The sequence below is a fragment of the Streptopelia decaocto genome, assembly GCF_964273445.1.
Source record: "Streptopelia decaocto genome assembly, chromosome: 2".
Taxonomy (NCBI): Eukaryota; Metazoa; Chordata; class Aves; order Columbiformes; family Columbidae; genus Streptopelia; species Streptopelia decaocto.
The window spans coordinates 33917261-33944353 of record NC_138655.1 but is presented as its reverse complement, the minus strand read 5'-3'; the positions used below and the strand labels follow the sequence as shown (position 1 = coordinate 33944353).

The window sequence follows — 27093 nt, the reverse complement described above, 5'->3', positions numbered from 1 at the left end:
GCAGCGGGGCGGGGCGGAGCGGGCCCGGCGTGTCGTGCGAGGAGGGGCCGCGGCGGGGGCGGGAGTCCCGGGAATGCGGGGCGGCTTGGGCCGGCCCGGGGGCGGGGCTCGGCCGCCCGTCCCGCCCTATATAGGGGCCCGAGCGAGCAAAATGCTCACTGCCAGTAGCGGGGACGCGGCCGTGCGGGTCTGGGGAGGCGGTGGGCAGGCAGAGCCGTGTCTGGGCTCCGTGCTTGTCGTGTGTGACTGAGGTGGGGCAGCAGCGGCGCCCGGCTGCGAGTGCGGGCGGCGCGGAGAGGGGGAGCCCGGGCGGCGTGGTGGGACGCTCAGCAGCGGGAGCGGAGCCTTCTTTCCTCCGTGCCTGCAGCCGGAGGTCCGGGGCAAGGGCGGCCCCAGGTGGGAGAGCCCGGCGGCGAGGAGGAGCTGCCTCCGTCGCGGGGAGGCTCCGCACCGCCGGCGTCCGTCCCCTCCGGCTCCGCGGGCGGCCGTGCCGGGACGCGCAGGTCCCGCCGTGCGCTCGGGGTCTGGCAGCATGAACATCCTGCTGGAGCTCTTCGTGGTGACTTTCCGAGTGCTCTGGGCTTTCGTGCTGGCCGCGGCCAAGTGGCTGGTGCGGCCCAAGGAGAAGAGCGTGGCGGGGCAGGTGTGCCTGATCACCGGGGCGGGCAGCGGCCTGGGCCGCCTCTTCGCCCTGGAGTTTGCCCGGCGCCGGGCGCTGCTGGTGCTGTGGGACATCAATACGCAGAGCAACGAGGAGACGGCGGGCATGGTGCGCCACATCTACCGGGAGATGGCCGAGGCGGCCGCCGCCCCCAGAGGTAAGCGGCGGGCAGTCCCCGGTCCCGGCGCTGCCCCTCGCCTCCCACCTGCCCCGCCGCCCGGGGAGGAGTGCGGGCCCGGGGGTCTCCAGCACGGAGCCGCTCTCACCTGTGGCGGGTGGGTCAGCGCGGCTCCGGGCTGCAGACCGCCGGGCGCGGGGGCATGAAACGCCCCGTCAGTGCCTCTGCCCGGCGCGCCGGCCTTGTGCCCGGGCTCCGCGGTGAGCACAGACCTGCTTCGGGAAGGCTTGGACTCCAACTGCGGATTTAAAACCTGCAACTTTTTTTTTTAAAAAAAAAAAAAAACTTCAGTAGCAAGAGTAAATAGACGAGTTCTTGTTCACTGTGGTGACACCAAAGTAAACAGAAGTTTTACTGTAATGGGCATGCACTCGCTGTTTCCACACAACTACTTATTTGAATGCCAAAAGACAAGTAAGAATTTTATTTTTCCCCTGCTCTGTTCTCTTGTCTGTGTTCCTTAATAGCTGGAGATGGAGAGAAAGATGCACTGCCCCCCTGCAACTTGCAGGTTTACACGTACACCTGTGATGTGAGCAAGAGAGAAAATGTCTACTTGACAGCTGAGAGGGTCCGCAAGGAGGTTGGCGAGGTGTCTGTCCTGGTTAACAATGCTGGTGTGGTCTCTGGGCACCATCTTCTGGAGTGTCCTGATGAGCTTATTGAGAGGACCATGATGGTCAACTGTCATGCGCACTTCTGGGTAACTATAAACTCCTTTCTGCTCTACCTTTTGTTGGTTAACTTTGGGAAATTAACTCGGGTTGCTTAACTCCTGTCTCCTTGAGTTTTGCACTTGCTCCCTTTCATTTGCAAGCTTTCCACTTTGTGGATTTCTTATTTTTAACTTACTGTTCCATTTAAGGGGAATGGTGGGTATTAAAATTATTAACATAGTTTTAAATCAACTATATCCTCATAGTGTCCAGAGTTGTAAATCTTATGCCCTCTTCTGTAAACCAGATATGGAATCCTTTGCAAGCATAACCTCTGAATCTGCTTAAAGGCTGTTAACTGTTAATGAATGACTTCTCAGCCTTCCTCCCATAGGCTTCTGCCAGCATGTTAGCCCCTTCAGGATGCTGCTCTAATGGTAGCTAGAATAGCAAACTTGCATGTTTTTGGAAAATATACTTACAAAACCGCTGCTGAAAAACGTTGTTTGAATTGCCTTGGAGGCAAATTGTTCCTTTTGAAGGCTGGGAGAAAAGGTGAAAAAGATTTCTCAAGAAATCAAGCCAAGAGCACTTTTTCAGGAACCCTGTATATTTGTTCTCATAGCTTTCTCCAGGGGCTGCCAGCAGAAGTAACAAAATCTTTAGTGTGGTTTCTGGGGTGATATTGTCTCCAGAGCTAGCAGATGCTAATCAATAATAAGCTATGTGATCTTATTCTTTTTTGTCTGTCTAAACCTTGTTTTCCTGTGTGGTTTATTTTTTAAACCCACAGTAGTGTGGAGTTACATAAATTGGAGTATCGAAGGAGGACCTGATGCACGTTCAGGTTAGCATAAGCTGTCAGACTGAGCCCATTGTTAGGATCAAAACTGTTCTTTGGTCCTTCAAAATAAGGTTATGAAATACACTTGCATAACAATCAAAGGATTAAGCAATCTGAAATATACTTCAGTTTAAGCCTTCTTTGGCTGGTCTTACCTTTTCATAATAAAGTTTTGTAAAATGCTCTCATCTTCCAAACTGACAATGAGCTCCCCAACCTAATTTTTTTAACATGGAACTGAAATGCTGTTTCATAACCCTAAAGGAGCCTCTTCAAATCTGCACTGTGAAACACTTAATGGCAGAGCAGTCTTTTTCTTATTGTGAAGCTTGTGGAGAGAGTGCTTAAATGTCAGTGCACACAGGTAGTATGCTTAGAAACTCTTTTAAGCTATGAATGTATATTTTAAGGCAACTTGAAAAGTTCTGAGAAAGCTTGTATAACTTCTAAGAGCTCTGTGTGTTCCCTTTCATAAAAGTTAAATTGACACTTAAGCAAACAGAGATGTGTACTAGATTTAATGTCTGTTATTGATGTGGTTTAAATGCTGAATTGACAAAGTTTCCAAGAACTCTAAATTATGACATCACCATGAATTAAAATATGGGAGGATCCTAAATTCTCCAGCTGTTCTTCCTTCAGGCCTAAGTCAGGCACTTATTTATAACATTGTTTCAGAGACCTTTTTAAAGCACCCTCTATGTGTTCCGAGTCTGTTACAGTAATAGAAAACTAAACTTAGAGTCTAGTATTGCAATGATTTGGTTTCCATAACAGTTTCATTCATCTCTAAATGTTACAGTGTGAAGTGACTTTAAAATAATAATAAAAAAATTACTCCAGGAATGTAGAGTTAGTTCTGAACTGTGGAACTTGATATCTTGGCTTAAGCTTCTAAGGGGCAGTCAACACCCCTTATATTTAATTGAGGATCTGTTCATATGTATACTTCCTGCAGGTCTTGCTTTGCTTTTCCTTTTACTTTTTGCTGTTGGCAAAGCTTTTTTCCTTGTCTTCCCCTTCATGATCCCAGAAAAGGTTGGCTTGACCAACAGTGGGTGGACTTCTATTAAAAGTAATAGTACTTAATTCATAAGATATCATCTGCATCAGCTGATTCGAAGCCAACTTTTTTGATCCAAGTCAATGCTGACTTAAATAGAACAATGTGTCTACATGTGTGGAGTCTTACACAGCTAGTCTTTTCTGTGTCAGCTAAACTGGTGGTCCAAAAGCAAAGCTAATACTCTGGAGTATTATGTAGACTTCTAACTATTCTTGGAGGGTGTTTTGTCCAAAAAGCTGTAAATGGATTTTGTAAAGACATGGATCTTCCACATAATATTACTTCAGTAGTTAAGTGTCTGTACTTTCTGGGTGTTTGTGCGTTTTTTTTTTACGTGTGATGGGAAATTCTTCCTCATCTTTTGATGATTAATCAAGCCTCGCTTTGTTTCTTTATAAAAACCTAAAATGCCGCTTTAGTATTGTCCCATTGAAACATCAAAAATAAGATTGATTGCCTGCTCTCCATGCAGAATGCAGGTGATTTGAGCTTGCTTTATGTTAGCAGCTATGATCTAAAGGCTGCCCAACTCCTGTAGCAGGCAGTGACATGAAAGCCTGTCACTGGTTGCTGTTGTGACTCCAACTGGGCTGTGTACTGTATCACACACTGGCAGTCAAAAGAGCCTTAGCGGTGTGCCACAGCCTAAACAGATGCTTTCCATTTTGCTGACATTCATGATTTGTATAATCCTTCCTATGAGTGTTCTATATAAACATGTCACCACTGCATCATGTAGCAATTTCCACAGCATAAAATCCCCTGCAGTATTAAAAACCTGTTATTTCATGCTGTGATAACTTGAATGCTTCTGATATTGAAAACATGGGGACAAAATCCATTCCTGGTTTGAAACAAGCCAGCTCTGGTTTACTATAATTTACAGATGCATAAAACTGTAGCAGGAGTGTAACACTATCTTTCCTGCCAGTCTGTTGCAAGAATAACTTACTTGGCTGCACTTGTCAATTGCTGGAACCGAACTTCTACAGACTAGGAAACTTTCTTCCTGGGATACATCAGGATTCAGATTTGAAAAATGTTAAAATGCAGTATGAGATAAAGCTGTTGCTTAGTCAGTTTTAAGGAAATATAGGAATAATTTTTCTTTCTTGTGGTTTTACAGTAAAGCTTAAGTGAAATATCAAAATGTTGTGGTTTGGATTGTGGAGCAGTATTTAAAGCTACTGTACAAACTCTATTTGGGACAATTTGAGATTCTTATACTTCAGCTGGCTTTTTTTAAGAATAATGCTATTGCTGGATAAGTAAGTACTAGTATTGTACATGAGTATAGTACTTGAGAAATCCTTCTGGATTTGTTCGTTGAATGAGACTCATGGAGGGGCAGGGGTAAGGTTGTAATAAGGGTTTTTCAACTTCTGTGACATGAAGGTCTTTCTGTATAGCAAATCTTCAGTGTTCAGCACTGAGAGAACAGTGATCTGTGTTTCACTGCCATGCAGATCCTCCAAAACTTTCAGCTTAAAGCTCTACTCCTAGGAGAGTTCTCTTCAACTTACCGAAAGGGGGAAGCAAAAGCATTCAGCTCCAGCTCTGTCATATTAAAAAAAAAGCACACCTCATGAGAGACTAGAACCCACAGTTTGGAGGCTTGTGTACTCCTGTCTTAACTGGAGTAATTATGTTCATTCATTTACAAGCTACTTAGTTTTTGAAATCATGCAGGTATATTTGTCTTTGTAGGAATTGAACAAATCTTTCAAGTGGCCTGACGTTGACACAGAGATAGTGAGTAAAGAAGGAAATATTACTGAAGTAATTAGGGCATTCCTTAATAGTATAAAACTGCTAAAACTTAAATATATCCTGGAAAGAGTTAATGCAGAGTTACTTAATTAACTATTTATGCAGCTCCTGTAGTTGTCTTATTAGACAAGACAGGATTGCTAAAGCCTTGGAAAATAGCAGTTGCTTGTAGCTATCTACCACATATCAAAACTTATGTATTGTTATTCTAGTCTCTTCAAGCTCCCTGGTATTAAATAAAGCTCACTTATGTGTAGTTTAGTTTAAATATGGAAGTATTTTACTTAATGTGCAGTGTGAATCTTTTGCAGAATAAAAGATAGCTTAAGTTATTTGAAACTATACCAGACTGTTTTGTGGCCTGTTGGCATAGAAGTTTGATTTTTGTCCTGATCTCTAGGATCCTTATGTCTAAGGTCAAATATAGACACAGTATTCTACTGACAGGCCAGCTAGCTTTATTTAGCATTTTGAATGAGTGGAACTAGCTTCTTTAATTGATTTTTTTTTTTAATTTAATGATGTAATGCAAGATGCGTAAGCTTACTAACAAAGTTTAATCTACAAGTTCTTGACTTTTTTTCTGAAAAATGAGTTGGATCATTTTCAAGCCAAACATATGCATGTGTTCCAAAAAGTGTCATCAAAACTAACTCTTCCCTTGCAAAATGTTTCCACTTACATGCCACCAGTAAATTACCCTGGACAGCACATGTGTTTCATATAGTGTGGTAGCATGCCTGGGCAGTGAATATGAACCAAAAGGCAGTCTAAACTCTTAGCCATGGAAATAGTCATATTAGTTGTACTTAATTTAAGTGCTTTGGTATGATTCTGCAGTTCATATGTTTTTGAGTTTATTTCTTGAGAAAACAGGGAACCAATTGAGAAAGTACTGTCTTCCAGCTGCATGCTCTAGAAAGCTGTACCTTCCCATTTTATAGTGATGTACTTAACACAAGTTTTAGAAATTAAATGGTTGAATGTATATTTCCAGAGCTTGAGTGGGCACAAGACTAGTGGCTCAAAGCTTTCCTCACAGATTTATTTTATGGTCTAGCATTGTGTCCAGCACAGCTGTCACTGGCATACAATGTTCTGATTTTGTAGCCTGTATCTTGCAATGTGTATGTATCTGTAGTTTGGCTTTGTACTTAATGTTTTAGTTGTAGTGATAATTTTTGAAGGTTTTCCAATTTTCTAATCCTTTTTGGAGAAGAAAAAAATCAAGTTACCTATATGCCTAAACTTTCCCTGTAGAAGGTGTCTTGTATCAGTTTCAGAGTAGACATGGGTGAGGCTATAAAAGCCTATTCAGACAATGTGCTTATCTGAAGAGTTGGCAAGTATAATTAAGCATGTTGGGATGGGGTGGTAGGTGGGTTTTAGTTTTATGCAAAAAGTCACCTTTGTCAGAATCATGAATTCAAGCAGCCATAATTGGGATTCCGGAGTGCTGCCCACCAATCTAACTGTTCCACAAGTTAACTCTAGCCCTTGAGGTCTATTGAGGCTGTTCAGTCATGGTTCCCATTGTCTACAGTATCTTGATGATAAACAAGTAATTACATATCAAAGAGTGTGAACAAAATGGCTTATAGCACTCTTGAGTTGTTTAGTTAGCACCACTTCCATCAGGGCAGAGGGAAAAGTGTACTGAAGATTCTTTGAAAATATTGCTTAAAACACCAACTTTCTTATATATACTTTCTGTGCTAGAGCATCTTCCTGGCATGGTGGAGAACAATGACCTCTTTTGTTCAAACAGCAGCTGAATCCATGTGTTTCCTGTCTTTCTCTTTAATGATGTAAACTATTTGATTTTCATCCTACTCAGTTAACAAATGAAATGACCATTCAGAATGTCTTCCTTAAACCACTTCAGTTACATGTGAGCTTTTGTGACGGTTGCTCTCAGGTATGCTTGGGAGATGAATTTGCTGCGTTATTTGAAGAGTGCATAGAACTTGGACTCTAAACCAACAGAAAATAGAGATTCTCAGATGTAACCCATGGGTTTTTTGTTGGCTGTAGATCAGTGTGCAAGATGGTAGCATGAGGTGCAGTCAGCCAGTTATTTCCATGCACTAAACTATCTGAAGCTTGAACAGTTTAGGTGAAAGCAGTAATGTATTTTGCAGAAAAGCAACATGAAAGTCCTGTTAAGGAAAGTTGTCCTGAGAAGAACATGCCAAGACATCTCAAACTACTTGAAATGTATTTGAAATATTCATGAATTATTAGTGGCTTGCAATTCTGCAGCCTTCTAAAATAAAACTGGAGTTGCAGTATAGCTTGCAGAGGTAAGGCACTTATGATAATCTGTGGCTTTTTCTGAGGGTCAGGGACTTCTCAGCAAACCCCATGAATGCTTTCAGAGTTGCTAACCTATTTTGAAGAAATCGTCCTGGACAAGTGATCAGTGTGATGACTAAATTCCAGCTTCTTATGGAATGAGGCAGATCAGCTGAATAAGCAAAAAACTTCTACACTGGCTTTGGTCTGATATTGCGGTGTTACTTGGGAAGGATTTGGGGATGTGGGAAAGTTTTTGCTGGCATGATGCTTAATCTTGCTAGAAATGGAGAAAATGGCTCTTCACTGTCTTAGTGAAATGCTCAGTAACATCCACTTTTATTTTATGGAATGCAGCTACTTAATTACATCTTATTACATTGTTACCTTTGTGTAGTAATTGAGTGACTATAGTACACTTCCAGAAGACAGACTTGTTCATGTGCTCAGCTGTGGGGAAAAGCAATTCTAATTGCAATGTGGTTAAGTGTCCTGCTAACCCAGCATTTGCATCACTGCCTAAGACCTGTCTTAACTGATCTGTTTGGGTGAGCAATCCTTGTCTGTAGTTCTTGGTGTCATCAGTTACTCTGACTAGACAGGTTGATGAAAGATTAATGTTGTGTTTTCTAGCACCATCCCTGCCATTTTAGCACTGCACTCTTTAAATCTTTCCTGCTTTTATCTTTATCAGCTGTGAAGTATTATTCTTTCCTGGTGCTTTGATTTCACTTCTGGGTTTTTTTTGGGGAGGGAAGGTTTTTGTTACCTATCTCTAGTACTAAACCTTTCCACTGTCCTCTGTATGTAAAAGCCAGAGCATCACTTTCTTGATAAACCTTGCTCCCTGACCTTTGAGGTTTTCTGGCTATTCATACTGATGGTAAAGCTGAGTTACTGATACCTGTCTTTTGTGAATTATGGTAGGGGTCTTCCTGCAGAGGCAAATTCAAGCTGACTTATGTGTGATGCTATATTTTACCTATGGTCTTAGGCTTCTCAGTTTGTCAAAAAAAGTCCTTCAAAATGCAGTTACAATGTAGGGGAGTAGGCACAGACTTTGAGATTGGTAGAATCTCAGTTTGAGGGTTTAGTTTGAAAGAAGATATGTCACAAACAAGGGAGAGATTTACATCTGTGCTTACACTTCTGAGTGAACACTTTGTTCTTGTAAATAATTATATTAGTATAATGATTCATATGCCAGTCAAATTAACACTTAACATGAGTGAGTTATCACAACTGGGATAGGAAGGCATGGTAGGCTGAGGAATGCCAGCACAGCTGCAAAGTGGAGGTGGCTGCTTTGGTGTGAGCCTTTTGAAATTCAAGTTTGCTTGGCTGTTGAATTCTGCACCTAAATGTGCCCTGGTTCTGGTCACTTCTACCATCTGTTTGAACTTGTGTGACAGCTTCTCGAGCACTCCCCTTTCAGCATTGGTTTGGAAAAGTGCTTGACTGTATGTTTAAAAGTAACTTGTCCAGAATTTCTGACTTTGGATTAAAGTACAAGGCAACTCAATGGTGGCAAGCTGTCATGTGGGACTACCCCTTGAACCTTCATCTTACCTTGCACTAGTGCTGGTACCCATCTGATCCTGGGATGAGCTAGTCCAGCTCACCAACTTGTTTGCAGGGTGGGGAGGAAAGCTGCTAATTTTCTTGGCCAAGTTGATTAGTTCTTCTATTAAGAGACTAGAGTTGTCTCATTGTTTCAGACTTGCATGAGCTGGTGGGGGGGAGGGTGTTGGGGAAAGGGTGAGTAGGACTAGGATAAAACCATGTAGCTGGGAACAGGACCTCTGTGGCTGACTAATGAAACCTCATTCATGGAGAGATTTTCCGAAGTAGGATTTATGGGCTCTAAATAGTTAAATAGTCATAAATGGTTCCAAACTATAGCAAATCTGCCACTGACAGAAGTCTGAATGTAACAACTTCTAAAGAGATTGCAGTATTTTAGTTATATACCATTAAAAACTCCTAGGTAAAGTAAGTTAGTTTTCTGAACACATCAACTAATGTTGTGTTAACAACTCCAGCTTATTTGCCTTCTGTCAATACTATTATTTGTGTTGTGTACTGTTGAAACCAATGATCCCTGTGCCTACTGCACTGTGCAACTTCTCTGGAAATCAGTTGCACTAACACTGTTTGAATGTGGAAAAAACAAACCAGAGCCATGTTTCAGCTTGTGAGAAGTGAGCAGAGTTTCCACAGGCAGGCAAAGGACAGAAGTACTTCTGTCTTTGAAAACTTGCCCTCAAGAAAGTGAATAGTTTGTATGTTTGGTTAAAATGTGCAAGTAGAATCTTTGAAAATTGTATTAGCCACTTCTTTGGTTGCTGTATTGGCTAGAGCTCTTTTTTTTTTGTCATTTTAGCCTTTGTTAGCTTATGAAGTAAAAGTTTACCTGCTAAGACTATTCATCTTCTGCAGGTTATTTTTTGGGGGATGAGGAGAAATATGAAACAGGAACACCTTCTGTTTTCTGAAAACCTCTGATCTCTGTGTATTTTTAAAATGTTGCTTCTCATTCAGTGAGTTACTTCATAGTAAGTTGGAGCCTTCTAGAGGCTTACTGTTTTCTCAACAAACTTTGATCCTAAATTTCCATTCAATTATTATATATTCTTTATTTTTCTGTTTCCACTAAGCAGGACTGTTACGTAAAAGGGAAACTTTCCTTCTAATCTTGTTCTTCCTGTAAGATACTGAGTTATAGCGTAATCACTTTCCTTTTTATAAAGTAATTGATTCAAAACAATGACTTAGTGACTGAGAGAAGATGAGTAAAGTGACTCAGCTTTCATATGCATGCAAGTACTACAACAATTGCAGTTCTATGGAGGTACTGGCCTTAAGGTATCTATAGAATGTGAGACAGGGGTGTTTTTTTTCTGTTTAGCTACTTCTTGAAAAGTCTGTTACATAAATTGTAAAACATGAATGATGACTTCATGTTTTCCCTAAGTAGTTCTGACAGTACTGTTCTCTAGTAATTTTTTGGAAACATGCAGACTAAATACCAAGTTTTACTAAATATTCCAGAGGATGACTAAGCTTATGGCAAGCAGGAGAAAAATGTGTATTTACAAATTGGATTGTGTTCTCGTTCACTCAACAGAATATTCTAAGCTCCTATCTAATAGTTGTTGTAAAATGAATTTATGTGGATTTTTCACTGACTCATAGGGCCATGTTTTCATTTTTGTCAAGATTAAAAAATAGCTGGCAATAAATAACTTCTCTCCAAATGGTTGGACATTTGCTGCAAACTTGTGCTAATGAAGGTGAGGGACTAATGTTTGTTACACTAATGTCAACATAGCTCTGAAGCGCTACAAATCCTTTGACATGACCATTTGTCAGTATGTAAACAAAGTAGAATTTCTAGTCACTTGACTTCTAACAGAGCTTAAACTAGCTTTTGTGGGAAGGAGTACCCAAGTGTTAAATTCTTATCACTTGACCAACAAATACTAAAGTAACTTCGAATTTGACATTTGAATAAATGCAAGTGAGGTCATATTTACTGGCAGATCTGACTGCGGAAGGATGAGGCTGGTGGTACTACTTACTGGGGTTATAACTTAAATTCCCAAATTTATAGGAGTGTAACTGGGCTGTCACAGCCATGTTGGAGCTCAATGTTAGTGTTTCGTTTATGGAAAACTCATGCTGATGTGATGGATCCAAGCAAAAGGATTCACTTTCTTTAAACTGCATGTTACTTTTCACTGGCTGCTGCCAACTGTGTGGTACTTTAAATTGAATAGTAAATGTGGCTTGGTAGCTATGATCGTCTGAGAGTATAATGAGATTTGTGGAGAATAAATATCAACTTGTTGAATAAGGTGCCTTTAGGTGGGAGGAAAGAGGTCAGCTTTCAACCATGGGTACTTTGAAAGCTTCAGTTCTCATGCTTGTTTATACCTTAAATTATTGCTGGCTGGAGAAGTCTGCACGTATACATTTGTTCCCAAGTTCCACTTCAGTCTAGACTTGTATCTTGTTTGTTGTTTTTGGTTTTGTTTTGGGTTTGGTTTTTTTTTTCAGTGTAAGGCAAACTAAACACATAGCTGGGCCTCCAACAGACCTCTTACCATGCAATCTTACCTATTACTAATCCTTCTCAGCTTCCTGTTATTTGGACACTTGAAGTCCACAACAAACATAATTGGCAGCTTATGTGCTGCACTCCTGCATTGATTAAGCAGAGATACCGTTTCTCTACCTGTTCATGGCTAGCTGCTGAGAATCCAATATGATTGCTCTGTCCAAGCTTTAAGTCTGTTAAAAATCACAGCAGGTGAAATTGTCTGTGAGGGCTTGGAATACCCTTAAGCTGGCAAGGGAATATAGTTATTGGGAGGCATCTTATAGCTGGGTGGGGGACACATAATTAATTTTTGAACACAGTATGGTATGTGTATGTTCTAGACACAGCTGTAAATACATTAATTCCACAAGAAATTCATCTAGGTGCTGTGCACTGCTTCATTGGACCCTCTCTTCAGCTGAAAGAACTTGAGACCAAAGGAGGAGGAGAAATGGAAGTAAAACAGATGCTGTTTCAGATGGAGCAGGATAATTTATTACAGGCAAGAGCTCCTGTAGGGGAGATACAGGAGAGATATGGCAGAGGAGTTGGCATCCTTTCCAGTTAGTTAAGATTCTGTGTTGATAAGCCAGCAGAGACCTTGCACTTTTTGTCCTTATGTTAACTGCAAGTTTATGAACTTCATCTGTGAGAGAAAGAGGAATGGGCTGTTGAGCAGGCAGTTGGTATACTATACTTAAGTGGAGAATCACAGAATGGTTGAGGTGGGAAGTGACCTCTGGAGGTCATCAGGTCCAACCCTCCTGCTCAAGCATGGCCACCTAGAGCCAGTGGCCCAGAACCATGTCCAAATGGCTTTTGAATATCTCCAAGGACGGAGATTTCCACAGCCTCTCTGGGCAACCTGTGAGAATGTGCTTAATTTTTCATAGCCATATGAAATCAAAGACTTGCAAAAACTGGAGGGAGGAGGTATAAATACACAATTAGTGATTTAAACAATGATTATGCTGCTGCATGTATATGAATCAGTTATAAATCAGCAAAACAATATCTGCAAGTGCAGATGAAAGTAGACAATTTGGTGTGCTTGTATGGTAGTTCAAATACAAGCATGTCCACTAAAGGCAGATGGATGCTTCCACAGAAAATATTGGTGGAATATAGTTCTTAGAAAGATCAGACACTTTACAGGACAGGCCTGACATCTGAGGGTGGAAATAATTTAAAAAGCATGTAGGTCTAAAATATGTTTCCTTTTAGGAAGGAAGAATTTGAAAGTTCTCAGGGGCAGAAAGATCCAATAACAAAGACTGCAAATTCCACTTTTTGTTATAGAAATAAAAGGGTAGCTCAGCTTGAATACCTGAACTTCTGTGTGTCCAGAAAGCATATAAGGTAGTTGCCTCTCTAAACAGAAGTGAAATATTCTTAAGGAGAGACCAGGGCCACCTTTGGCTGAGTTACATCTACCTGAACCCTTCACTCAAAATCTAGAGTGATGCAATAGTGGGGAATGCAGAAAAGCTTTGTGTGAGAGCTGGGAGTTTGATTAATAGCAGACTGGTGTAAACCCTAGGTAACAATACCTTTTTCATCTTAACTCTCAAGAAGAAAGTTTCTGAAGCAGAAATTGTATTGTTTAGGAAGCATTCTTGAGTACTTAACCTACACTTCAGAATTAAATTACACTTCAGAGGGAGAACAAAGCTGTTTTTTACTCCAAGTCTTAGTTACTCAATTTGGGGTAAGATCAGAGGAAATGAAGCCCTTAAAAGAAAGGGGAGGTGGGGGGTAATGTAGTGACATGAGGCAACAGTAACAAAAGTTTCTGTTGCAATGTCCTTCCCTAAGCACTTTTCATATCCTACTCTCTGTAGACACTATTCATTTTTTACTAAACCTTGTTAACAAACTATACAAAAGACAGTTTAGCCAGGCAATGTTCAGTTGCCTTAGGCATGGCATAATTAGTTCTAGTAGTAAATAGTGGAAATCAATGATTAATGTTTGAGAGATAACTAGTGGTATTAGTTTCCTGTGATTTTTTTTTTTTAAATGGCATTACTTATCTTTACCGTCTAACCATTGTAAACAGCTTTACAGCACTGAGTTCTGATTAAGGAAACTACTTAATTCAATTTCAGCTCTCTTCTGATATAGGCGAGAGTTGACTCTGTGTAAGAGGAACCACTACGATAACTGAATCATTCACAGGAAGTGGTGGCAACTATTGGCTTTGAAAATTGAGGAAATTTTGTATCTGGACCTTAAGTACTACAAATGCTATACAATGTAGTAGCATAAATATGGGCTGTAACAAACTTGTTTGTTAGCAAAAGGCATGGCAGACATTTGTTACTGCTAACAAACCCACTTACAAACTTCAGTAAATAAGATTAATCCAGTTGTGCATTACTTTGGTGCTTCTGAGCCTGAGAAGCTGGGCATTTTATGTGTATGGATCAGTCATGAGGGTGGAGAAAGGAATGTTAATTACTAACATGAATTAATGATGAACTTATAAGCTATTCCTTGAATAATTTAGTTTTGTTTTTACTAAGCTAAGACCTCATGTACTTCAAAGCAGTATTCCATGCAGAGTTGGAGAGAGGAAAAAAGATGCTTATTTCTCTGTAAATCAAATACAGTTTTAGCTGTTGTTGCTTTTCATTCTGAGTTAATTCCTCAGTATTTATTTTGCTGCCTTCACCTCTTAACCTGGGTAGATGTTATCTGCAGTTTCACTCTGTCTGCAAATGTAGGATATCCAAAGTATTGGGGGGGGGGGGGGGGGCGTGGCTGCTTTGTTACTCATTGTCATTATAGACTCCTGTTTAAGTCTATCTTGTTCTTTCAGAAGCTTCTGGTTGCAAGGCAACTGTAACATTATTACTGTGCATGTATGTTAAGCATTAACTGTTGTTGTAGTTCAATATTAAAGGAATCCCTGTGGCCCCAAAACAGTGGATTTTTATGTGAAGGACAAATAAAGCTTTAGTGAGAAATTGACTGTTGTGTTGCCTGCCAGGAGCTAAATAACTAAGGGACTCCTTTCAAAATGAAATATTGGAAGGTCTAGCTTTTTTGTTTCGAATGCAGAGCCTGTTCAAGGCACACTTGAGGACAATCCTTGAATAGTTTCCTTTCCTGCTTTTAATATAGCTGTCTGTGGAAGTTTGGCTTGAGGATGTCATTCATGTGTATTTCCTGATCCTTCTTGCTCCAAGAGGATCTGGGTAGACCCATCAACAATCCAGAGAAATCCATGACTTTTTTAATTAAAAAACTTTAGGAAGACTGGGTAGTTCTGGTGTATTTTTCATTAAGATTACTTAAGAATAGGAGCTGGAGATCAAAAAATAGCACTAATTTCCACATCTATTCAAATATTTACTTAGACAGTAGCTAATTATCCAGAAGGGGCCTGATGCTTCTTGAAAACAGTCAGCAGAGACATCTGAGCTCCTTTAAATCACAGCTTTGGTCCCTTATGTTTGCAAGGTCAACAGTCGTTGTAGACCTCTGTCTACCTTCTGTATTCAGCCTGTTACTGGCAGAGCTGTGTCCTTTGTGCTGTGTGGTCCTGTCTAGTGTTTGACTTGGGACTTGGTGTTATTTGTCTTAGCGCAGTTACTGATCTCACTTTAACCTAGTATATCAGAAATGCTGGTATATAGTGGAATTTAAGAAGGATGTGGAGATAATATAGGAAAAATAGAGATGATAGTGCAAATGACAAGTAGTTACACTCAGTTTTCACCGGACCCAAGTAAAAAAGCCAAAAAAACCCACAAATGCTTAAATCCAGGTTTGTAACTGCATGCTTTGTGTGAGAATGTGGTTTGGATATTATAGCTTCTAACTTTAATTCTTCTTTGAGAGTTACACGGTTCTGGGTTACACTTTCAAGGCCTCTTCTGAAGTTATTTGGCTTTGGCTTTCACTGTAATCCTGTGTTTATAAAGTGTATTTAAAGTGGCTGTCTTCTGAAATAAGCTGGGCTGTATGATGGCTGCTGAAAGTCACATCAGCATATTTGCTGATAAAGCTTGCTGTGTGGGGTTTTTCTGCTTCTCATGTACCTGTCTTTCCATTTAAACACACAATAGTGCCCTAGTGCTATACTACCTGGTTTGGACAAACATGCTTTAAGGCAAGGCTGCCACAGCCTGGCTGCAGGAGAGTTAGGGGTGCTATTTTTTCAGACCCTCAGGCTTTCCTTCTCAGTTACTGGAATAGGAAGAGAAATTGGGGTCTGTGGACGTCTCTGGATTTTCTTCCATGGTGGAGTGAGTGGCCATGTGCTGTCCTGCATGGGAGCGGGAGAGCATGCGATGTGACCTGCTATGGTCCATGAAGAAGAATGAGAAGAAAAGAAGGCTGAACATCCTTGCTGAGAGGGTAGAGAGGATACAAGGTGTGCATTAAACAAAAACTTGGACCAATGTTTTCCTGTCACTGGCTCCATTGCTTCATGATATAGAATTAGCTTCATGATTATAGGATTAGCTAACACACATGGCAGCGGTCTTTTTATGATCTCTGGTACCTTAGTTCCCAGAGTTGTCTGGATGAGTCCTTGACTAATCACATTAATTTTGCTTCTTGGGTATGGCTGATAAGTGTTTAACATGAAGATATAATGATACCTTTACCCAAATAGATGTTGCATTTGTTTGCACTGTTACACAGCTCTCCTGGCAGTCAGGAACAGCTGAGCCTTGGGAGGAAATGACTGATCTATTGTACCACTGCCACCACTGTGGATAACTGTAGTCATGTAAAAACTCGCTGGTTTTGGTCAGCCCCAGAAAAATAACCATGCTCCATTCTCCTTACCTGAAGGGGCTGTATGGAAAATGAGCGGTTCCCTTGGCATAAAGGAATTTCTGCCTTACAATAAAGCAGCAGGTTTATGCCACATCAAAATAGTTTAAAAGGGCTGTTGAACATTGTAAGGCAGAAAGTATAAGAAAAAAGTTACTGTATTGAAAAATAGACATTTAAAGGACCTAATGTGTTGGTACCTGCTTTCTTTCTTTAATATAAAGACAGGTCTCTAAACACAAGGTAGCATATACTTTGTACTTCCGTGTGCTTTCTGCACTCAGTATCCATTGTCTTGAGCTGCATGCAGCTAACATTGTTTTCTGTGGATGCTTGCTTTCTACTTTAAGAATAATTAATTCAAAATTTAATTAAAAAAATCACTTTCCCCAACACAGTATTTCTTCATATTCTCATTTGCTGTATTTAGACTAATTTGTCTTGACATTGCAGCTGTGCTGTTCTTTGTGTTGCACAATCTTTTGAGTTTTGTTTCATTAAGAATGGAACTAAAGAATTTGGGAAAGGGGAGGGAAGAAGTGCTAGACTGTTAGAAGTTAATTTGCCGTAAACCAAAATGTTGAGAACAGATTACGAAAGCTATGAAGTGACATGTAAATGCTTGTTCAGTTTCACACTTGTGAGAAATAAGTCATTAAAGCTGTGTGCACATGAAATAGCTGTTTGGTTACAGCTACTGGGAATGGTTTGTTCTTACTCATATATCAGAAGCATAGGGGAAAATTCTTAGATTAGGAATTGATCTCTAAAAAACTTAAAGGTTAAACTAGCTCAAACTAGCTCTACTTGCTGTTCAGAGCAGCTTCATATGTTCAATTTATCTTACTTAGTTGTTGTATTTAAATTATACTGCAGGTTAGAAAATGTGCGCTGTGTTTTTGGGGTTAACTTTCTTTTTGTTTAGAAAAAATGGAGAATTCTCAGTGTAGAGGATGCTTAAATTTCTTGATGTTGAACACGACATAACTACCCTGATGCATCACAACATAATTCCTTTCATCCACTATGTTCTACTTACTGGTTTCTCTTCAGTGTTGAAAAGTGTTATGTTTGTCATTAATAAATAACACAGCTCCAATTTTTAAGTACTTAAATGTTTTGGTTAAATGTCTTTCTCTGCAGCTGTGAGGTAAAACTGAACCCTGAAGGATAAAGCCACAAGGCAGATAGCTTGATTAAATCACTTGAGTTGATTTGAATTATTTTGGGGGCCTGGTTCATGACCTCTTATGCCATGGGTAAAACACATTTCTTGCTTAGAATCTTCTAATGCTTTTTAATGGAGGATTAGCAGGTCCATGCATCACCTTGGAAGACTAATGTGGGCTGTGCTACCTGTTCACACAAACTCCAGATGGGCAGGCCACCCAGGAGGCATCTTGCCCCAAACTGGTCAGACTCTTAACTAGTTTCTCAGGAGCACACAGAAGACTTCAGGTCTGGTGGGCAGATGTAGCTGAAGCTGAAAGGAATGAGAAACTAGGTTGATCTGGTTTATGTAACAGGCAGAAAAACTGGGGAGCAGAGTGTGGAGGAATCTGCTTTGATCAAGGAAGTGGGCTGTGCCAGAAGCTCAGTAAGAACACTGATTTATTTGGGGATTGCTTATACCACAAAAGAGAATAACTTCACTTTGGGATTGTTTTTCCCAGCAAGAGGAGGCTGGGAGGAGCAGTGGGCAAGCCTTTACTCTGAGCCTGGAGATGTGTCCCCCCATAGGGTGTGCCTGCCTCTGACAGGGCTTGTGTTCCAGCGCTGACTCCAGCTGCAGCAGATGGCTGGAGAATGGCAGCACCCAAGGTGACTTTCTCTGGCATCCGTGTAGCTGAGATGCTGGTAGCTGACTGTTTTGTACATATGATAGTTGTGCTATCTTTATAGACTGCCTGAGGTTCAGGTTTTAAAAGGATTTGTGGGATAATATTCCATGACAAAGTACAGGACCCTGCTCTGAACAGACTGTTTCAGAATGCTGGGGTCTCACACAAAGGTTTCCATGAATTGCTGTAAGTCTTCAGAGCAGAGAAGCTGTGCTTTTTCCTATATGGCAATAAATGGTCCTTTAAGAGCTGTTGTACATGAAGAGACTGTAGTTCTGCTGCTGGGAGTTGTTTGGTGTGCACTTGAATTGCTGAAGATGTTACCCAGAAGTGTCCTTAACAGGATTTATTTGTCATGTGCCAATTTCTTCTTGGCTGACAAAGAGTTACTTTAGCCATAAGCTCTGAAAACTCAATCTTTGTAGTCTTTGTGCTTTGAAGAAGCGTAGTATGGTTGAGTGGGCTTTCTGAAATTTACTGATCTGCAATTGTTCTGGATTTTTTTCCCATATGTGCCTGGGAAATTTTTTTAATGAGCCATACATAGAGACATTTATGGACACCTAACTATAGTTCATCATATTTGAAAAAAAACAAACAAAAAAACCCAGTGCCATAGTAAAAATAATAGAAAAGCTAATTCAACACGGCTTGGTGCACTTGCCTGTTGTTTATCTCTTGGAAGGAAACATTGATTTGTGCCTTGAAAGTGGTAGAAAAACTATCACCATGTATTTCCATTCTTTCTCTCCTCCAAGGCAAATGCCCCTTCATTTCTGTAGTTGCTGTGGTTTTCAGCCAGAGCTTCAGTCTGCATTATCAAGCTTTCTGGCAATGCGAGGTGGCAATCAGTCATTCTGATGTGATGTGGACAGATAACTGAGACATAAATGGAAACCGCTGATGGAGCTGACTAATGTTCCAGCGGGAGCTGTTAGCAGGGCTGAGTTAGGAGCACAGATCTCTTGACAGGGATGGTGTGGAGCATCCGTGCTGGTGTACACACCATTGGTGTTGGGGTGTGTGAGACAGGCTGCCAATAAATAACCTGCTGAAACTTCAGTGCCATCCAAACAAAGCCTCTTAACTTTTCAGTGATGGCTGGGCTTTGTTGCCATGCAACATGGGAAGAGAGGCTGAAACTCTGTGTGCCTGGCACAGATTAGTTTAGCAGAGAGCTAAATTCTTGTCTAAGGCTCTACATAAGAGGTTTAGAGATCCCTGCCATGAGGAAGGAAACAAATGCAAACCAGCTTGCTCTTAGATTATTATTTTTATAATTAGCTTTGTTATGCACTTATGACAGAACCTAGGAGCTGTATGAATCAACAGTAGAAAAGGCAAGGAGTCAGGAGGTCTGTTAATCTTCTATCATCTGCCAGCTGTCCAGTGAAAACACTCTTTTGTCTGGTGTTAGGAGGTCTGGATTAGTCATTTAACACCTGCAGGCAAAAAAGTTGTAGAAGAACATGTGAAAATCATTAGAGCAAAACTGTCCTGACGTCTGTGATTGGAAAATGCAGACAGCATAAGAATGGAATTAGATGGATTCAGCTGGAATTTGCATGTCTTCTTAAGAATGCAGCTGACACAACTCTGACCAACAATTAAGCAAGGAGCACATACTTAAGGGGCATTTGCATGCTCTGAGTTTGGATCCAAATTACATAGGAAGACCAGGTTTCTGGGAAGATTAAGCATTTGTGGTACAGAGTGAATTAGAATAGAAAAATAGCTGTCGTTACTGGATTTATATATAAACTAGGCATGTTTGTGATAAAGTATTCTGTGAAGTTTTTTGACAATTTTAAAGTGATCTTGTATAGTACACTGACAACATAGAAGCTGAAGTAAATAACTTCCTGTACCATTTTACAACTTCAATGACTTTTTTAGCATATAGGGTGCTCTGTTTAATACTTATTTAAATAAGGAAAGTGTTGAGTCAGCTTCAGAAAACAGATATAGCAAAGCTAGGTATCCTAGTGGAGATGTTCTTCTAGAGAATGCTTTCAATTTATTGCTAAAAACTTTTTCTTAAAGGTGTAACTCTGACTTGGGTTTTTAAAATGAAACAAACTTGTCATAATCAAAGTACAAAAATTGGAGGTTAAAATCAAAGTTTCATCTTGAGACTTGTTTTGGATTTGTTTTATTTTGAAAATCTTAAAATAAGGAATTGGTAATAGAAATGTATATCTTGTCTTTTTAATTAGAGTAATGCTTATGAAAACTAATAAAGATGGAAAATTATTTAGACTAGTATATGTTACTATATTTTTTAATTTAAAAAGTACCATCAGCACAAGTTCTGCCTCCAGTATTTCTTTTAATATTAAATGCCCAAGATGATGAGTTAATTGGATAAAGCTAACTGTATCTAACTTCCAAAACACTCTGTCAATAATTAGAACTGATAACTGGCACTAGTTTTGACATAGATATGCTGGATGGTATAATTAAAGTTTGCATTCCTTTTTCTGTCTTTTTTTTAAAAGTGACTTCCATTTTAGGGTCAAATTATCTCTTTCTGATAACTAGTCTCTTGCAGAAAAATAAACATGTCTGAGCTCAATTGATCCTTTAACCTTAGGATTTCTGGAGATATAATCCTTGATGTCTGAATTCACAAACAAGCTGTAGATTTTCTGTTGGCATTTTTGCAAAACTCAGAAGTTCAAAACCTGTACAATGATCTCCGAAATTCTTGATAAACTTATCACTAATGTAGTATGTTCATAGTGCGGTGTTTTTGTTTTTACCTTGTAGACTGCTAAAGCATTCCTTCCCAAGATGCTGGAAATGAATCACGGACACATTGTGACAGTTGCAAGTTCCTTGGGATTGTTCAGTACTGCTGGAGTGGAGGTTTGTTAGACTATAAATAACAATAGATTTGGCACTTCTTGCTTAGAATTGTAGAACACCAGGTTGGAAAGGGCCACAAGGATTATCTGGTCCAACCTTTCTTGGCAAAAGCACAATCTAGACAAGATGGCTCAGCTGACAGGATAAACTTTTAAATGTTATCTGCTAGAGAAAATAAATTCAATAAATCTTTGAAGATACTTGGAAGCCACAGTGCTGATTTCCACATCAATACATGGCTTCCTGTGAGTGGGACCTGCAGGACTCAGGCAACCACTATATTCACCTACTTCATGGGTGGACTTGCCACTTGGAGTGAAAGCTGAGGATGGCAAAGGATTTCAGAATGCTAAATGATATTTGAATTACCTGATAAATGTAGAAATATGAAAGGTGTTCACCTACCTAATCTTGACAAGATCTTCAGTGCTAAGTTTGAAGCCAAAGGCATGGATTTTCAAAAATAATGTTTACTGTGAGGAAATGGCTGCCAGCCTTCCTTCCAGAATCTGCATCTCGCCTGCTTTTCTAGGCTACCAGTTATAAGTATTAGGCTGTCTAGTTGGTAGCAGATGTTTAAGAATACCGGTTTGTGAGACTTGCTTGGTTAGGATTTGAACCTATTATCTTGCTTTTTGGGTCATTAGCTTGAACACAAGTGTGTGTGAACAAAAAGCATTCAGTTAGTGAAAATGAATTGATGTGTCTAATGGGATAATTGTCATATTAGCCTATAAGTACACACTTCTTTGTGTATAGATAAGGCTCAATCCAACACCTAAAACTGCAGTGTTTCATAACAGAAATGAATGAAGGTGGTGTCACTTAAAGCTTTTTAGAGTATTTACTGTCTTGAAAGAACCACAAAGAATTTCCTAGACTGTGAGTGTGAACACCAGCAGGTGACATCCAACAGAAAACTTGAGTTCTATAGCTGTTTATGCAATTATTTAATTGGTATTTTTGAGATATACAAGCTATATCCTCTTTTGAAATTTAAATAATACACTCAAATCTTGATTATATCTTCTGTTGAAGCTAGCCTGAAAAATAAAACATTTAATATTTTTATGCTTCTGCCCTGCCAATTCTACAAGCTTTTTCATATCTGACCCAAGGTAGTATTAGGTATCTCAGTCCTTTGTTGTAACATTTCATATTAAGCAAACCGGTAATTGGAGTAACTTGCCACGTGAGCCTGCCTGATTCAAAGACCTGAATCCAAGGTAATATCCTCCTACATTGAGATTTCCTGCTTTCATGATTCTGTGCTAATTGCCTCAAAAGTTAAGTGCTAAATGAGTTGATGTGGTGCTCTATTCAGTAGGTGTCTTTTGTTGTTCCTTTGAAAATCTGTGCAGAATCACTTCAGATATGCTTTAAATTTGAACATGATTTGTACCTGTCATTTTGAGTTGCATTTTTTTGCCTTGTTCATTGCCAACACAGGATTATTGTGCCAGCAAATTTGGAGCTGTGGGTTTCCATGAGTCTTTGAGCCATGAATTGAAGGCTGCTGAAAAGGATGGTATCAAAACAACTTTAGTCTGCCCTTATCTTGTAGATACAGGAATGTTCAGAGGGTGCAGAATCAGGTGAGTAAAACTCTTCTGCCCCATTTTTGTGGTGTTTTAAAAGTACTTGAAGGTAGCTAAACTGCTACCATAAAAATATTAAAATAAGTCTTACCTCTGCTTTAATATGTATTAGTGTGATCTGTAATCCTTAGTCAAAGGGACTTCCTGAATTCAATGAGTATCTTCTGTCCTTTTGTATGTGGCAGCACAAGTTTTGAGCTATAGTCTTTGTAACTGAACAGTGAGTGTAAAAAAAAAAAAAAAAAAAAAGTCTCTGTCCCTGCTGAGGCATTCCAAAGAATGTGAGTTAATAAACGCTTCACTGAGGTCTGTGGTCCTTTATCTTATTGATCTGTCCTAATCAAATATTTCAGGAAAGAAATTGAGCCTTTCCTTCCACCCTTGAAACCAGAATACTGTGTGAAGCAGGCTATGAGAGCTATCCTTACAGACCAACCAATGATCTGCACACCTCGCCTCATGTATATGGTCACCTTCATGAAAAGGTAAGGGTTGAAATGCCAGTTTATTGGCAGTACAATCTACAGAATTCTAGTAAAATGCAAGAGCATGTCTGCTTTCTGGATATAAACACTCTCCTCTCTACACAGGCCATAGGTGCTGCTTTGTTAGAATTCACAGATTTCTCTTGTGGCTTGTGTGACTGTGTTACTTGCTTGGAAAGCTCCATAAAACTAAGATCCTGTTTATTATGCATCCTCATTTTACCTTTCTGGCGTCTTCCATTCTCCTTAGATTCCTATTTTCTTTTCAACAGATTTTATTTCCATTGTTTGGGTTCTTCTTTAGGAATGGGGCATGAGGCAGCTTCCAGCAAAGGAACCTCCAGCTGTTTGTCTCTAGAACCAGTGTGCAGGAGGCCCTGCCTGCAGATTCTCTAGGACTTGCACACTAGATAAACTTGTAGTAGATAGACCTGCACAGGTAGATAAACTGAAAATCTGCACATTCAGAACCCATTTTCGAAGTTTCACAGAAAGCCTATTTGTCCTGTCTAGCACACAAGAGGTTTTGGATGGGAACTCTAATCTGTAACTAGACTGACATTGTAGTGATGCTGGGTAGTACAGCAGTTGGCTCAATTCTACTGATGCAACATCACTTACGTTCTAGTTTGCAGACAACAGCTTCACAGCAGGTGTGGGGGTTTTTTGTTTTTTTTTGTTTTTTTTGTTTTTTTTTTTAATCAGTAGTGTGTAGGAGGAACCTTTAAAATGTAGGGATGGTTGAAACTGAGAACCTTGGTGATTTTTATTCCATGTAGAAGGCAGTGTCTCTCTTCTGCCTCAGTTCTCTCATGGTAGACAGGATCAAAGACTAGAGGAGATTTTGATGCTCACCTCTTTCCTGGAAGAGGGAGCATATATGTGTCTCCTCTACCAACAAATCAATGCTGCCATCAGCATCTTGAAGAACTAGCTACTTCAACAAGAAGCTCAGAGTGCTTCAGTGGTCTCAGCACAAGCAGTGCCTTACACAGCAACAGTCACATCAAAAGCCCTCTGGGTTGTCGGGTGTTCAACACTTCAGCTTCCAACAGGGAGATCAAAGCTTCTGCATAATCCATGCCCCGGGCAGCAGCACTTGGATCAAAGGCTCCCCACCAGCCACTGCACAAGCAGTGCCACAGGCGGTGAGGACACCTGTACCAGTGACATCTCTTTGGTGCTTCAGTGGTCATTGCTTCTAATGACTAGAATCTGTGCTCTGCTTTCCACTGAATCCCATCTTAGTCCTTTGCTAGAGCCCCGGAGTACTATACTTGAAATAAAAGTAATGTTTTGTGGGTGTGGGAAGGAGGGGAAGGTCTCCAGCCAGGTATCCATCACATCTAGGAATTTTATCTGGAGGTGGGGGGGAAAAGGAAATTGCTCTCTTCAGACCTCTCTTTTTGAGGATGGATGATTGAGTTTAGAATATAAGTCAAGGTTGCTAGACATCTGGTGATCAAAGAATGGCTTTAACTAACACTAATCCCACATTAAAGAATATCTTAATGTCTGATGACCTCTGCTGATGTGGCTTTGAGCAGATGCTTTGCTTTTAGTAGGCCTTGCCCTTGCCCCCTCTTTTAAACAAGCTATTGCAGTGCTTGTGAAGAAGCAGCAGAAAATCTGGTCTAAGCTGGAGTCGCATGAATAAGTAGCTTTCTTCTTCCTTTGCTTGCCCATGAAGTTGGAACTCTAAAATTTTGATTTTTCTCTAAGTATCCTTGTGAAATAAAAATCCTAACTCTTATGAAGCCTCTCCAATAGCTTTTATATTGCTTTTAAGGAGACCAAGTACATACTGTAAACAGAGATTTTGTTTTATGCTGTCTCCTAACAGTTTTATAACCTCTTTTTCACAGTATTCTGCCCTTTGAAGCAGTTGTATGCATGTACCGGTTTTTGGGAGCAGACAAGTGTATGTACCCTTTCATCGCTCAAAGGAAACAGGCTACAAACAACAATGAAGCAAAAAATGGAATTTAACACTATTTTGGATGGACTAACATTTATAGGTGAATATGATAATGTTACATGACTGAATTGTGAAGTGCACTTGCACCTATCAAATGCAAACACCAGTATCTTACTGTGGCATTCTCTTGGGTCCTAAACCTGTGTGTTGAGCTCTAGAAATCAATGGGGTTTTTTTATATGCTGTAAATACAACTGACTAGAGTACTTGGAAAATGTGATAGGTAAGCAAAGTGACTTCACAGTGTGGCTGCCACCATTGTCCTTTAGAATGTCACTGTATGTATGGTAAACTAGTCACACTACTCCTTGTAGGGATGCACTGTGTGATCTCTTCCTCAGCCTTCCAAGGTTTGTAAGAGCTGTCTCCAACTAGAAGATGCAGTGTTTCAGAAATTGTATTTCCCTGTGTTATTTGGGAATGGGGAGGGAGCGGAAATCTTGATTTAAGCTACTGCTCATGACCTTTTAGCAAATTCAAGAAGTTTCTGAATGCATTTCTTCACTTGTTCACCCAAGCTCTCTAAAGGACACATGGCCAAATTGTGGTGTAATTCTCTTCTGTAGCAATTGTGTGTTTTCTGTTTAAGCAAAGATAAAAAGAAATTTGTAAGTCTCTGCTGATTCAAAGGCAAGTGAATGTCTCAAATACTCTCAGAGCAAACTTGTACTGGATATCTGGTTTTCTAGGAATGCAGGCAGTGATTTTTTAAAAAGACTTTTTTCAAGTCATTTGATTTGAAATAGCTCTATTCTGTTTCCCTTTGTATGTCAGAGTACAATCTAATATTATGGACTGTTTCTTTTCTTCCTTTTCATTCTTACTTCTGACAGAGTTCTCCCACCCCCCCAAGGAGCTGTTGTATTAAATTTCTGTAACTGGACTTGTGCCTAAATGACAAAGCAACTCAGCTAAGATACAAACTGTTTATGTAAGTGCTGGTCATATGCCAATTATTAGCAAAGGAAAAATAGAATAATGCGTGTGCAACTCTACATGTGGAATATGGAAGGGTGTAAAGATTTTTTTTTGAGTTCTGCTCACATTGTAGAACAGCAAATGATGTTTTTACAGTATTTTTTGTAAAGCGAACAATTTTGTGCCTTGAATAATTTGGTAATCTGTATTAGTGAAGCATTGTAAAAGTGAACTTCTACCTCTGTATCTTAATGTATACCATCCACTTGTAAACTACTATTGGACAAATTGTGATTACTTTTTTAGAATGTCTTGTTAAATAGTGACCAATGCCTGTGGTTATTAAAGTGAGCCACTTTTTCCTTAAAGTGATTGCAATGCTTCCTTGAAAGACTAAGCTACTGCAAGCTACTTGTGCCTGTTCCATAGCTCTTTAGTATCAACACAGTTGAAATATTTATTGCTCAGTTCCTCTATCCACTTTGTCACCTCCATGGTTTACAGTGTAATCTCTTAAGGCTATCAGTAAGTACTGTGAAATTAGGCTTTACGAGCTGACAGTTTTCTCTAGTTTCTAAACTCACCTGCAGCAAAGAGCTTTTGAAGAATATTCACTTTGGTTTTCTATGCAGCTTCATTTAGCTGTGCATAAAAATGACCTGGTGTAGATGCAGTTTTAATGAATTAAAAAGTAAATGTAATTTACATTTCTGCCTCTTCCCTAGGGCCAAATTAACTTGTGCGTTCTTGCAGCAAAATCAGTAAGAGCAAATACAGAAAATTTTATTCTGTTATGTAGCATCATTTTAATGGACATTTATTTTTTAAATGTCTCAACCTATGTTGTCTTAGACTAAGAAGCAATATTTAAAGTTTAATATGTTGATTCTAAAGACACTTATTAGCCTGACAGAAAAGGAAAATTATCAAGCTTCATACAAAGCATCATGCCAATTTACAATGATTATAGACTTGTTTAAAAAACACGTTTGGGGGCTTGTAGAGTTCTCCTTCAATTATTGAATACATTTGTCATCCTGGT

At 39.9% G+C, this 27093-nt stretch overlaps 1 protein-coding gene across 2 annotated transcripts; it reads left to right on the top strand.

Annotated features, from left to right (window-relative positions):
• Positions 1–159: 159 nt before the first annotated feature.
• RDH10 (retinol dehydrogenase 10) lies at positions 160–26419 on the top strand. 2 transcript variants are annotated; one of them, XM_082045256.1, is made up of 7 exons: positions 160–818; positions 1307–1542; positions 20974–21072; positions 22522–22667; positions 23024–23155; positions 25021–25173; positions 25967–26419. In XM_082045256.1, exons 1-6 carry the CDS (start codon positions 533–535, stop codon positions 25142–25144), a joined length of 1023 nt encoding a protein of 340 aa, XP_081901382.1. In that variant the 5' UTR covers positions 160–532; the 3' UTR covers positions 25145–25173; positions 25967–26419. The 2 variants fall into 2 exon arrangements, with proteins under 2 accessions (XP_081901382.1, XP_081901381.1); XM_082045255.1 differs by having other exon boundaries at positions 25021–26419.
• The last annotated feature ends 674 nt before the right edge of the window (positions 26420–27093 follow it).